We start from the raw sequence: 13,844 nt of genomic DNA, 5'->3' as shown, positions 1-13,844 counted from the left end.
GTGATAACAAAGGTCACTGTTTTAGGCACCAGGACTAGTGAAACAGCATTGTTATTGGGAAGACTGTGTTGTGCGGTCGGCTCAAAATTAATTCAATAATAAACTGTGGCATGTAATACCAAAAAGTCATTATTCCGCCGTGTAACTATGTGTAAATATGTTGTTATATATCTAAGTGGAGAATATAACAAAATTCACAAATAGGGAAATGTCATGCCAAAGTATCACCTTATATCCATTTCACCTTTCATGTTAAAAAAGGCACAACAGGCCAATTCTCCAGATTTTTACTCACAGACAAGCTTGCAAAATTAATTTGAACTTAATTTCTAGTATAGCAACAACATCATATTATGAACCCTGTATTGTATTTTAAATATAATTCTAACTCAGAGATTTTTTCCTTCAGAGACTTGTGTCAAACCTTAAAAGCAAAGCTCTACTCCTATTCAGATTCACTCTGCTGGAAGCCAGTCATCGCCTGTATGGGTGTATAGATGCATAAAAATGGCGGGCTCCTGAATTAGTATTTTTTCAGCCCGTTGTGTTTCACACCTACATTCCACATTTCCGAACTGGTGAGAGGGGATGATTATATTTTGCTGCATTGCACTGTGGGACAGCTATGAAAAAATGTCAAACTGGGAGGCTGCCATCTTGATATATTTCCCCCATCAATAATATAGAGAGTGTTGTTGGGGTAACAGTTTGGTTCCCACTTTACCTCTAGTTAGCTCAATAACACATTGTTCAGCAGCAACAGCAACACCTCTGCTTCACACACACACACACACACACACATACACTGTTCCTGCATGACAACGTCTGTCACCCCCCCCCACACACCTTTTTCACAGTATAGCACACACATTGTCTCGCACAGAAAATCAGCACGATAACTTCCATATTGTCATCTGAACGCACGCTGATCGGGCGTCTTTCTGAAGTCTGATGCGACAAACAGAGAGCAGAGTTGTGATATTCTCGGTGCGGTGGCCATGGTCTCTCCTCCTGACGCAGCGATCCAAAATAGCAGTGACACACAAGCAGGAGCAAAGACGTTTCAGCTTCGTTGAAGGGTTCAGGCTTCACCTAGTTCCATTACACCCTATTCCTGATTCTGGTAAGGAAGCACAGAATAAAGCGCAGGCACTAGTCACACACCGCTAAGCTATCTATCAATCAAGACACGAGCCCTGTCTGTCTTTGGTCTATTCCAGTCTGTTTGATCTGTCTTTTCAAATGCCGGCAAGTCTCACCGAGTGACCGACTCACTTTTCTCGGGGAACGGCGAAGACGTTTCACTGTCCTCTCCAATTGTCTTCAGTGGAGGTTCAGACTATCTGCTCCCATCAGAGGAACATAAGTTAGAGTCTTGTTTATCCCTCTCTGGGAAATGAAGGTCGTTCAGGTGTGTGAAAGCTGTAGATCTCTAAACTACAACTTCATATCCATGCAATGTGTTGAAAACTGAAACCAAAGCTTAACACTGATAATATATTTACATATTGCACATTCTCAGTCTGACACACTCTGTAAATGTTATGTTGTGTCCAGCAGAAACCTTGTATCCCCAAAAACAACATTTTTCAGGAATTTTGAATTACCGATTTCATTTTCCCAGTGGTGGCTATGTATTTTTGTCTTTTTACACGGCATTTTCAATGGTTTGGCTTGGTCTCAAGGCCACGAACATTTTGTACACACAGGGGACACTGTCAGCCACCAGTCATGGTAAAAAAAGCAAACTTGGAGAGGCAATATTTCAACAAGATACCGATGATTTGATATTTAATTACTTTAAGTTACATTATACAGCTATATCTGCAGGACACTTCCAAGAATGCAAAATCAATACAATATATTTTTGCATTGCGACAGTGTTTGCTCATTATGCCTGTTGGGTCTCTACTGGTCAGTAGAGAACACGAGGTTTGAAGAAATTAGGCTTAAAGGAATGAGGTTCATGAGAATTATGAGGTTGTGGAAAGAGGTAGATGGGAATGTCATGCAAAAATGTATACTTTTCATATAGAATAATATGACAGAGTATGAATCTCCTGCTCTCCCATCACCTATGTGCATGTCTGGATTGTCCCGCTAGGGGCCCCAGGGCGAGCATGTACCATAGGGGCCCGAACATTAGTAGAGACTGTAGCTTGAGCCCTCATTTACAGAAACTATAGCTTACACAGCCCTCAATAACTACCTTGGAGCCCTGCTTCATTAATAGAGAGCAGAGACGGTGGCTATGTGAGGGCCCCATTACAGTATTGTTGAACTAGAAATTGTGGTAGCCTAAGGGATCTCGTATTAATAGCTAGGTTGTCTCTAGGACCCTGTATGTTTCTGGAATTGGGGCCCCCATTTGTTTCCGGGCCTGGGGCCCTTGTCAATTATAATTTCCCATGCATGGGCACATATTCCAATTGAAAACCAACTGCTTCAAATTTATCGACACATGAACCTGGGGCTTTTTGGGGCCCGTCGTCGTCCGGGGCCCCAGGGAGGAGCCCTGCATGCCCAGTCATTAATGCAGGTATGCCTATGTGCAACATTTCCTACTCAATAAGTGTTAGTACATGTGGACAGAACCACTGATAAACTAACAGGCTGTGCAGATTTTAAAGGGGCCAATTCCACTGCAGAGGCTGTACAAGAGGATGGAGACCATGGCAGGACAGAAGATGATGTGGAAGTCTGCATTTTCAGCCAAAGTGGGAAACAAATTTATCTGTTCAGAAAACATAAGCTCCTTCTTACCAAAAACCACTCAATGGACCAAGAGTCCAGTCTGAAAACACTGTAACTGGTCTCACCTGTTTGATGGAGAAATGATCAAGCAACTGAACTGGAACCGTTTCTCTTATCCCTACCGATAGACATTTAACTGAGCTCTAATGTTTGCCTCAGTTATGGCTTAATTAAAGCAAATCTGGGCTTGGGGATTGCAGGAAAAGATAGAAATGACAGAATGTGAAAAGGAAACGTTATCTATAGCCCGTGGTTCTGTCTATGATTAGTTCTACTCATCGTACCATGGGAAAAGAGTGGGCCAAGCAACTCCCTCTGAACTTGCTTCCTACCCTGGACCAACATGCATCAATGTCAACCTCTCTCTCTCTCTCTTATCCTCTCTTGTTCTCTCGCTTACACACACACACACACACACACACAAACACACACATGCAAACATGCAAACCTTGGGCCAGGTGAGTGCATTTATCTTTATGAACAGAACTAGGCCTGATGTTACCGTGCCTTCCTCCAAAACCACAGATGAGGTCAATCTACTTTCGCTTCACTCAGATCAAAAGGGAAATTAAAACTCACAAAACACTATGTATGTTGTTCTATTCATTTTGATTAAAAGTCTGTTATCTTATCTTAAAAAATGGGCGGACCTTCACTCTAACTGTAATATCCCCTCTGACAGTTACGCTGCACCAGCTAGTGACATACACCAAAATACAAAATACAGAGGAATTCATAGTATCAAACTGATGACACACACATATCTCCAACCTCAAATTACCCATACTTCCTTTTTCACATCTGACTGTATCTTTAGCAACTATAGACGTAAAAACAAAGACAGATGTCTGTAACCACAATGCGGTGTTAAACAGGGGAGTGAAAAGTGAAATATTTTCTCAGTGGTGGGCCTCCGCTGAAAGACCGCTCTCAGCACTGCTGGAGATAAGGTGAAAAACTAAATCAGCATCATTTTGTTTCCTCCCAAATGCAATCATGAGTTAGTTAGGCTCAGTTCAGTCCAGTTCAATGTTTAGAATTAGTGCTTTCATCATGTAAAGTATCAAAATAAGAACATTGTTTAGTATTGCAACCTGCATTAGAAACAATACTGAGACCGACACAGAGGCAGACGTAGAACCAAAATTAAAATCACCACCATATAATTTCCCCTACTGATAAAATATAGGCGATGGATCAAAGGAGCAGGTAAACTATTGTTTCCTTTTACATTCATTTAATAATTTGAGCTGATGGATGGATGGTGTCCAACTCTTTCCCAACTCACTCCTTGCCTGACCGAAACTTAACTCATCTCTTTCTGTGCCAGACTGGGGTCAAATAATGCTTTGCGTTGGTTTTACCCTGCCTGGACTACCAGATGGGTGGGGTTTACTGCAGCAGGACAATTCAGACAGCGTGGATCATAAGAAGTTGTCAATCACAGGGAAAGTGCACTAAACTGTGGTCTAGAGTTTCTGCTACTCTTCTGCTTTTCCTACTTGGCAACCTCACACATCCGGAACTCCAAGCAGGAAAAATACACAAACGCAAAGAATAATTTGCAAACAATATTGAACCCGGCCTCTGTTACAGACTCTGGTGTGCTTGGGTTCCTCATCACCCGGCACACTGTCACCTCGCCCGGCTCGCCTCCTCTCTTTCATCTGCCTTTTACTCCTCTGTCTCCTCCCTCTCTCCGCCTCACCAGGCCTTTCATTCTGCATCTCTGCCGTTCCCTCCGCCGCCTTTGAAGTAGTGTGACATGCGCGGCGTGTAAACAAGGAGCCGTTAAGCTGGGGAACACACTTCCTCCTGCGTTAGTGTCAGGTCGACTAGCGAGCTAGTGATCCGTCAGGGCTGCCGTGACAGACGCTTTCTTCTCCGGGACAGAGCCGAGGCACAGACAGCGCAGCGCTTCTGAAGACTAGGAGGCGCTCTCCCCCTCCCTTTAACACAATTAATACTGGCCCACTCAATGCACACACACACACACACACACACACACACACACAGGCAGACATACAGGAAAGTAAAGCTTTAGGTGCCAAAGCTTGAAGTAGGTTATAAGACATGACATGTGAGAGGGACAGAGGATAGAAAATCAATCTATCTGTCTATCTATCTATCTATCTATCTATCTATCTATCTATCTATCTATCTATCTATCTATCTATCTATCTATCTATCTATCTATCTATCCTATCTTGTCCTTTCAGTAGAATCATGCAATATGTTGCGATATAATTAGAATTAACAATACAAGCCCATTACAACAGTACCCAGTATGACATTCTACACAATACATCCACAATATATAGGAGAATGTTACTTGTCTCTTGACAAAACCCAACTAAAAGCAGGGATTTTGTTCAGGATTTAGCGAGCAAAAGCACTGGATCAGTGAGCTAAATTTGGTCTTTTACTGATTTTAATATCATTAACATGAAGGTCAGTGAAGACCAACAGCCAACCAAAAGCTGGCAGTCTGCTCTTCTGCCCCATACACACACACACACACACACACACACACACACACACACACATATTAGACTGATACTATATTGTAACTTTAGCTCATTGTTCCAATACACACAAGCCTACTGCTGAGTAGCTTCATAGCTATGGTGAGACAACAGTGATGGGGAGTGATGAGCAGCAGCAGACCAGCAGTGTGTGTGTGTGTGTGTGTGTGTGTGTGTGTGTGTGTGTGGTTAGGCAGACAGTGGCCATGACATCACTGGCTAACTAAGCCAACCACGCCGCTGTTTTGGTTTGACCACCTGTTAGTGTTCCATTCCGCTACCGCTGGGAATCACACACACGCACACACACACACAAAACACACAAAACACACACACACACACTAGCTCTCTCAATTCAGTGTGCTTCATTGGCGTGAATGCTACATATACAGTTTTGCCTAAGTGTCTTTATACATGTATAAATAGGTAACACTAAATACCTGTCCCACCTCCCATTTGTATTAGTCTCTCTCTCTCTCTCTCTCTCTCTCTCTCTTTCTCTCTCTCTCTCTCTCGTTCTCTCTCTCTTTCCCACACACACACACAACGCACAGACCTAGCCTCACGCCGCCAGATGTCTACAGGTGCAGCACACACACCTGCATGCATCAACTTCTCGAGGACAAATGACTTTCCTTTTCAAACTTAAAATCTCTTTATATAGCCCAAAACTCATGCATCTCATTTTTCAGACGGCAGCAAGCATGAGAAAAGTGTGTGTGTGTGTGTCTGTGTGTGTGTCCGTGTGTGGGGGTGTGTGTCAACACCCCGCTCTCCCTGTCCTGCACCTTCCACTGGGAGCAGGGGCCGAGTGTGTGTGTGTGTGTGTGTGTGTGTGTGTGTCTGTGTAGCTGGCTGTCACCCCACCAAGCTCAAGCTAAACAGTGTTATTAGGGAACAGTGTGGTCCCTTAGGCCTGCCAGACACATACACACACACGGACACACACGGACACACACACACACATAACACAGCATGTGGTGTGAAGTGCCAGCAGCAGTGTGAGACTCTATCAGAGGCTGGAGGCACATTAGAGAGCATTCAGTGCGTAGCGTGGCTCCTTGGCTCCTCACAGTACCTTGCCACACACACACACACACACACACACACACACACACACACACACACACACACAAAGCCTTTCACCAGACAGACAACTCTCACTCACTGTTCCTTGTGCAAAAAAAACAGATTTCTTTCTGTTTACCTGAGGAACCTCGAGCACAAACACTAAACCTGTCTGTCTCTCTTTCTGTATTTCTATCTGTTGTTCTGTCTGCCTCTCTCTATACTGTTTCTATCTCTTGCTGTTGCTCTCTCTCTCTCTCTCTCTCTCTCTCTCTCTCTCTCTCACACACACACACACACACACACACACACACACACGTATGAAAACAAAAGCACAAACATTAACAGAAAATTTGAATCTGATCAGTAAATGCTTGCTACTTGGTAGACCAAATCCCAGAGGTGCTGTACATCTTTACACTTCCCACTGTGAGCAGCAGAATTACACTCCTGTTTCTCCACCACCGCTCGCTCCTTCCCCGCTCTAATCACAGCTAGAAAAGTACAGGCAAATGCCTGGAGCCATGCGGTGTGTGCCCCCACCCACACACTCTGGAAACACCCACCCACAGCCTTGAAATCACACACACACACGCACACACACATGCATACTCATATTTGTGTGCGCACATACATACAGATACAGGAGGGCGGCAGAGTACAGGCAGATCAGTGGAACAGCTCATTGTCAGTGAGGTAACACGAGAACGAGAGGTGACAGACCCCTCTGTGTGTGTGTGCATGTGTGTGTGTGTGTGTGTTTTAAATCTTTTCAGACACTCTTACCTGTTTAGTCATGGAGTCTATGAGTCGAACATAAAAGTCCTGCTCTGTTCTGATGCCTGTTGGGTTGCAGAGAGAGAGATTGAGAGAGAAAATCAGAATCTCTAGATAGATTTTGACATGCAGAACAACATAGACAACTTCGTCTAAAATAGGCTCATTCACTCAGTTTTAGATAGATAAGCCTAATAGTGTGATAGGACTGGGGGAAAAACTCTTACTGCCTTACAAAAGAGGAGACCCTCCACTCCTGTACAGCTGTATCTCCAGGGAGAGCATGTTTTAAAGATTAGCCTAGCTGTTCATCAATTACCAATTAAAAACATATTTGAGTGTTTCTTAACTTCTTGGTTTCACTTTAGTGTCTCCCACAGTAATGATACAATGAAAACTGCCATTAGAGACCAATAACTTCAGAGGAGCTTTCCTTAAATCCTCAATAATCACATTTAATGTTTGGCTTTTGGCTCAGCATGCCTGTATTTTAAAATCATTATAGCTGATAATTGGTTTGTAGGTGCAACATACTGCAGTAAAATGATTGTTTCCACATGCAACTGTTGTTAAATCTCTATGTAAACATCAAATCGGTATTTTAAAAAAAACAGTGCAGGAATTGTAAATATGCATTATGCATGTGTCTGGTCATCTTGATCACAGAACTGGCTGTAATGAACAGGCCTGTGCTGTTCTTCCTCCCAGACTGAGCTGAAAGGCCTGAGCAACACAATCCACAGTCCACAACGACCACAACAACATGCAGCCAGACCCACAGCAGACTGCAGCTCAAACTGTCACACAGCCCGCTTTAAAATGGACAAACTAATTTAGCAACAACAGTGTTGAAGCCACAATGCTGCAACAAAACTGATATGAATTGGCTGTGATAGTTGCACTGAAATAGTAAAAATACATACACAAAATACACAAATCAATCAAATTACACAGCCAAGTGTAGATTACAATGCATTTGAAATAAACTAGTTATGATAGTCTGTAGCCTTCTGCAAGGCTTAACAACAGATGGACTAAACACATTTTCCACATTTAAATCTTAAAAAATGTCAGCTGATGCCTGTCTGTGTATTCTGTATCTGCAAGAGCAAAACAGACAATCACGTTGATTTTGTAAAAATCTATGTAAATTGGCCTATTGTGTGTGTGTGTGTGTGTGTGTGTGTGTGTGTGTGTGTGTGTGTGTGTGTCTGAGTGTGTGTGTTCTCTGGGGCCCCTCACTCACCGTTACTGTAAAGGAGCTGCAGCCGGTAATGAATCCCGTTATTGGTCTTCTCTCCGCTCGTTTCCTTCACACACACACACACACACACACACACACACACACACACACACACACACACACACACACAACAAACACAGAGCTGTTTATTGAAATATTAGGAGACAACAAAGAAAAAAAAAACAAGCTCGTGCTTCTGCAGAATGTAGGCCTATATCTAAGTTATTGAATTCTTAACACCGGTCATGCATTAAAAGCACTTGTGATTTATATTCATAACGGCGATATTAAAGTAGGGCAGGCCTGTAATTTCTCCATGTGTAATCACGGTGTTATTGTGGCTTTTTAATTCCTCTGTAATTACTGGTTATGTTTGGAGGGCAAATAAATCTAACACTAAATTCTCCCACTAAATTTCCTCTAATTTAAAGAGTGTCATAATTGATGAGGAGACCGGTCGCCCCGCCGTTGTTTATATAGAACAAGTGGTTGTGTTGAACTAAACCGTAAATTAAAACAATTTAAATGTCGGAACGGATTTTCTAATTTGCCCAGTGCACAAATCGAGCGAATTACCCAGTTTTTGATTTATGTCTATATTATGTTTTATTTATGTCTTATTTATGCCAGTATGGATATACCACTAATGTAGCCTAATGATAATGATAATATTAATAGACCTAATAATAATATTATTAATAATAATACAACTAATAAAACAATTAATAATACAATTAATAATCATCATCGTGAAAAATAATAAAGACTATGGGCTGCTTTATCTTTTTTCTATTCTTAATATCTTACTTAAGTTTTAATAGCTGCACAGCACAATCCTAATTAATGCAGAAACGCTTTCAGGTTAAAATTTAATAAACATGACATGTAACAATGATATCAGTAATATCAACCACCACAATAGAATTACCAGGCCTTAAAACTGTAGTCTACTCTCAGAATTAATCCAGCCTTCAGGATATTCAATCTAGAAATAATAAGTGGGCCATAAAGAGTTTCCGGACCGACCTTCTCCTTCTCCACGAAGCCCAGGAAGGAGGTCCTCTCGATCTCCACCGGCTGGCCCTGCCGGTCGTACAGAGCCAGGACGAAGTGGAAGAAGTTGGACTTCCGCAGGTTGGAGGGCGGCTGCTTCTCAAAGTGAGCCCGGGCCAGACCCACTCCACTGCGGACACACAGGCGAGGACGAGTCGGTGTTAGAATTATGGGCTGCACAAAGTTGAACTTTATAAGAGTAAACGGGACAAAAATATGTATATGATAGTCTGTAATGTAGTGGAGGGTAAAGCCACCTAAAGTCACTTTGTGCACCTTTTTATTTGCGTTATAGCGTTAACTCGCCTTTTTTAGCCTGGCATAAATATTTAAAATCATAGTAGACATCAGTTGTGGGCCTATTGATGCAAGTTATATGAGGAGAGGGTGTTTAGGTAAAAACCATAAATTCAGTATTCTGAAAATATAACTGAATTTGTTTATGTTGGTGGTTGTTTTCTTTATGATGATCCGTGACTGGAGGTCATGGTTTACCCACCTTTTTATTTCCCACTACATCACTGACTATCTGGGTCGAGTGGAGCAGTTTGTACTCCACTCCACCCATGAACACAACAATGAGTAGGTCTAGAAAATAAGGGCAAAAGGAAAGATATTTCCCTTTATTTTATTAGGCCAATTTGTCTGTTTCTCCTTGTCACTCTATACTGCTATAAAACTCCTAAAATGTGTGGAAATATGATGCACGTCGTGCGTAAAAATCTATTGCGCAAACACATGTTGCCATTAACTGCTTAATAGTTTGGCCTAAAATTAAATAGGCCCAGTCAAGGTATTGCGGGGTTTGATATTTGCATAGGAATCTTAATTTCCCCGAAGTGTCTTGACTTAATAGGCTAGATCGGTGTCCCAGGAGCAGTTAAATCCAAATTATTATCTCCCGACAGCCAAACAGAGAGTGAGACCCCCACTCAGAAGCTGTCCTGTCCCCCGTCAACACAACCCCGGGTCGTGTAATGCTGCAGGGTCCTGAGGAAAAAACAAATCACGTAGTTTCCTGGGTCTCGGTAACGGGAGGAGGATGGTCGTGTTCCCCCCCGGGTAGCGCTCACCTCTGGGCGGCCGTGTTGGCGTCCAGCACGCCGCCCCCCTGCATCCAGCTCCGGACAGCGTTCATGCCTCCCAGCGGCTCCTCCTTCAGGCTGCTGCCGCTTCTCTGGATGCTCTCTTGGATCCCGAACATCAACAGACCGCCTCTCTCCCCCACCTTTGCTCGGTCCCTGTCCCCCGCTTCTTGCTCGGTGTCTGTCCGCCTTTCTTGTGCACTTGTCCTCCTATAGATCCCCCTCCTTCACTCTGAGTGCGGAGTAACAACGTGGGTGCGCTTGCTGGTGCCGTGTGCGCTTCGGTATAGGAGCCAAGCAAGTGACTCTTTATCCGCGTGATTTTCACCCCGAGGAGCGAGTGAATTCTAAAACGGAAGGAAAAGCATATCGTAGTAGTAGGATCCAAAGCGTCAAAACACTTCAAACAAGGTTGTAAATCGCCAGACGGGCGGCAGGACGCGGACGGACCCGGTGTGGAGAGGTGTTTAAGTCCCTCCCGGTGCGCTTGAAGATCCACTGCCTTCCTCCTTGAGCTGTCAGAGAGAGAGAGAGAGAGAGAGAGAGAGAGAGAGAGAGAGAGAGAGAGAGAGAGAGAGAGAGAGAGAGAGATCAACTAGCACCCCAGATCAGATGTCATCATTATCTGACAAGTCTTTCTCTCTCTTTTTTACTGTTTGTTTTCTTCTCTTCTCTCCGGGATGTGTCGGGGTCTGTCGGTCCAGAGCAGCGCCGGTTCCTCCGGGTGATTCCCTCCTGCCTCTGCTGCTCCTCTCTGAGGAAAACGCTTTGTGACTCTTCCCAAAGGACTCTCTGAGAACCAAACACGGGCTTCTCCCGCCCCGGGGGAGAGAAGGAGGATGGGAAGGAAGGAGGGGAGGGGAGGGGACGGGACGGGAGGAGGAGGAGAAGGGAGGGGAGGAGAGGAGCCGCCCCCAAACAAAGGCGAGAGTGGAGTCAGGTCCGCCCCATGCGGCCACGGAGCCCCTCCGCTCCCCTCCCCTCTCCTCCCCTCTCATCTCTATCTTTTTCCCTCTTCTCCTCCCTCTATCCCTCTATTCCCCTCTGCCCTGTTCGGGAAACCGCTATGTCCCATTACAGGGATCTTATGGGTTCAGCGGGGCAGGTGTCGCACAAAAGTTTCTGGATCAAATTAACGCTTTTCTGCACTTGTGTAGATGAATCCATATTAATGAATCATTCAATTGATCCCTGTTGGGACATTTCTTTTCGCGCATGCAGGACCGGGTCCGCTGCAGAGGCGTCCATGCAGCTGGAATCAGTGTGTTGCTCAAGGGTCCTACAGCAGGTCGGGTGTTGAACCCGGGTTGTCCGGTTGGAGGACGGCCTATTTAACCGCCAGATCACGGCTAAATTATTGCAAACCTTTCCTCACCCTGAGACACAAGGGAAACATCAAATACCGCAATAAGGCAAACAGAGTAAAAAAAAAAAAAAAAGGCAACTTCCGAATTTAGACTAAGCAAACTAAAAATATAGCCTCGGCTAACGCAAACATAATGGGCACTTCAGGACAAAGGACATTTACAGAGAATTTGCCTATTGCTGATTTTTTTATTCGGCAAACAGAGCTTTCTCGTTGCACAAATAGCTTACAGGCCCATATTTCTCTGTCATGAATAACCAAAATAATTCTGAGGCTCAGTGCCACACAGTGAAGGCTCTATTTTTATTATCTCAAAAATAGTGTAATTTAGAAGACTGAAACACAATTGATATTTTTCTTGTATCTAACAGTCTTCAGTTACACAGACAATATTATTAGACTGAGCAGACATTTGGGCGATTTGATATGAAAACACAGCCTATACATTTGGCTCTTAGTTTTATTTAGACCAACTGGTTAGACTCAATTATGAAAGCCATATTTCATCGTCAAAACATATTCCTGTTTCCCATTGTCTTCTGCAGACCCGCTTTTTGCAGGCTAGCGCCGCAAGACACACAAACAAAAGTGACAATAACAATAATTAGCTCAAAATAACAATGAACATAATTGAGGATAATTGCTACCAGATTTTCCTGCTTTGTCTCTCCCTCTGGCACCATCTGTTATTTGAAACAATTTATCATGCGATCCCGCTGCGAAAGAATCAAAACAAAATACAAATATTAATAGATGATTCCATGAAATCTTTACATAAAACATACCTAAAGCATATTGATCGATTATGGTGAAAAAGGTTAACAACTTCTGTATTATTCAGCTGTCAGTAAAAATGATTGGCAGGGCAAACTGGCGCCGTTCCAGGCTTTAATTCCCAAAGGTTATTGAAAAACGCTCTTGACCTTGATTATGGAGAATAAGAGTCTTTTATGCTCCAGTTTCCTGCCTAGTGTGGAGGGAGAGACAGTGGCGGATAAATCCATATAAGCTATAAGCTAATTCACAATTGGGAAAAAAAATAATTAGACTATGAAGGAATGGAGGAGTGTTTTATGGTGTTGACAAGCTCTGCTGTTGGGATCGATAGGAGTGGGCTAAACATGTCACTTAATTTAAAATAGCAAAGGAGAGATGCAAGTCTCCAAGTTCATAATTGATGATCATTATGTTCTTTTATTCAAAATATATAAAAAGAAACTATAACGTTTGAAATGTAGCCTAATCAGTAATGAAATGAAGAAGTGTGGTGCCCATGAACACCGTTAAAAACAGAATTATAGTAAAATTATAATACATTTTAGAAGGATACTATACAAATATCCGCAAAACTGTAAGTCTCAATATTATACGAATACCATGGGAGATAAAAGAAATACCATAAAGTCCGTTAAGCCCACTATGAACTCAACATTGAGCACCATAGAGCAGTGGTTCTCAACGAGGGGTCCGGGGACCACCAGGGGTCCTTGAGGGGGTTCCAGGGGGTTCCCAGCAAATTGATGAATTGTTAAGCTTCACCATTAGTTCATTTACAAGAAGTTAACACAATTAGAGAATGTAGAAGAATGACTATGTTGATGATAGTTTCACTGTTATCTCTTTACCTGCAATACAGATAGTCATGGAATTCTAGACAAAATCATATCTAACAATAAAAATATTCTCAGATTTGTGTCCAAGAGACAAAATCTCATCAAATGGGGGTCCGTGGCCCTAATGTGTACTAAATTAGGGGTCCTTGATCTGAAAAGGGTTGAGAATCACTGCCATAGAGGAACTGTAACTCCCTATAGGATTATTATAGGAATATTATAGGAATACTATATAGCAGACAAAAATACCATAAAGTAGCCTAGAATAAGTCCGCTATAAACTGCAGTACGAAGTATCACACAGGCACTCTAGGTCACTATAGGAATATTATAGGAATATTATAGTGATATCATAGGAGA

The 13,844-nt window shown here is 43.0% G+C and overlaps 1 protein-coding gene across 12 annotated transcripts in view; it reads right to left on the bottom strand.

The window, feature by feature from the left end:
- The window catches only part of LOC139917137 (transcription factor COE1), an 88,800-nt gene extending 78,078 nt beyond the window's left edge, over positions 1–10,722 (bottom strand). For all 12 annotated transcript variants that reach the window (XM_078286515.1, XM_078286523.1, XM_078286513.1 and 9 more), the window contains exons 1-4: positions 10,494–10,722; positions 9,394–9,550; positions 8,371–8,434; positions 7,134–7,189 (exon numbers count right to left, since the gene is read on the bottom strand). In XM_078286515.1, coding sequence (XP_078142641.1) covers positions 7,134–7,189; positions 8,371–8,434; positions 9,394–9,550; positions 10,494–10,624 — 408 coding nt within the window. In that variant the 5' untranslated portion in view covers positions 10,625–10,722. The remainder of the gene's footprint in view (positions 1–7,133; positions 7,190–8,370; positions 8,435–9,393; positions 9,551–10,493) is intronic.
- Positions 10,723–13,844: the final 3,122 nt, after the last annotated feature.

This window comes from Centroberyx gerrardi, chromosome 11, assembly GCF_048128805.1.
Source record: "Centroberyx gerrardi isolate f3 chromosome 11, fCenGer3.hap1.cur.20231027, whole genome shotgun sequence".
NCBI lineage: Eukaryota > Metazoa > Chordata > Actinopteri > Beryciformes > Berycidae > Centroberyx > Centroberyx gerrardi.
The sequence above is the reverse complement of the archived record's forward strand: the minus strand, read 5'-3'. Positions and strand labels throughout refer to the sequence as shown.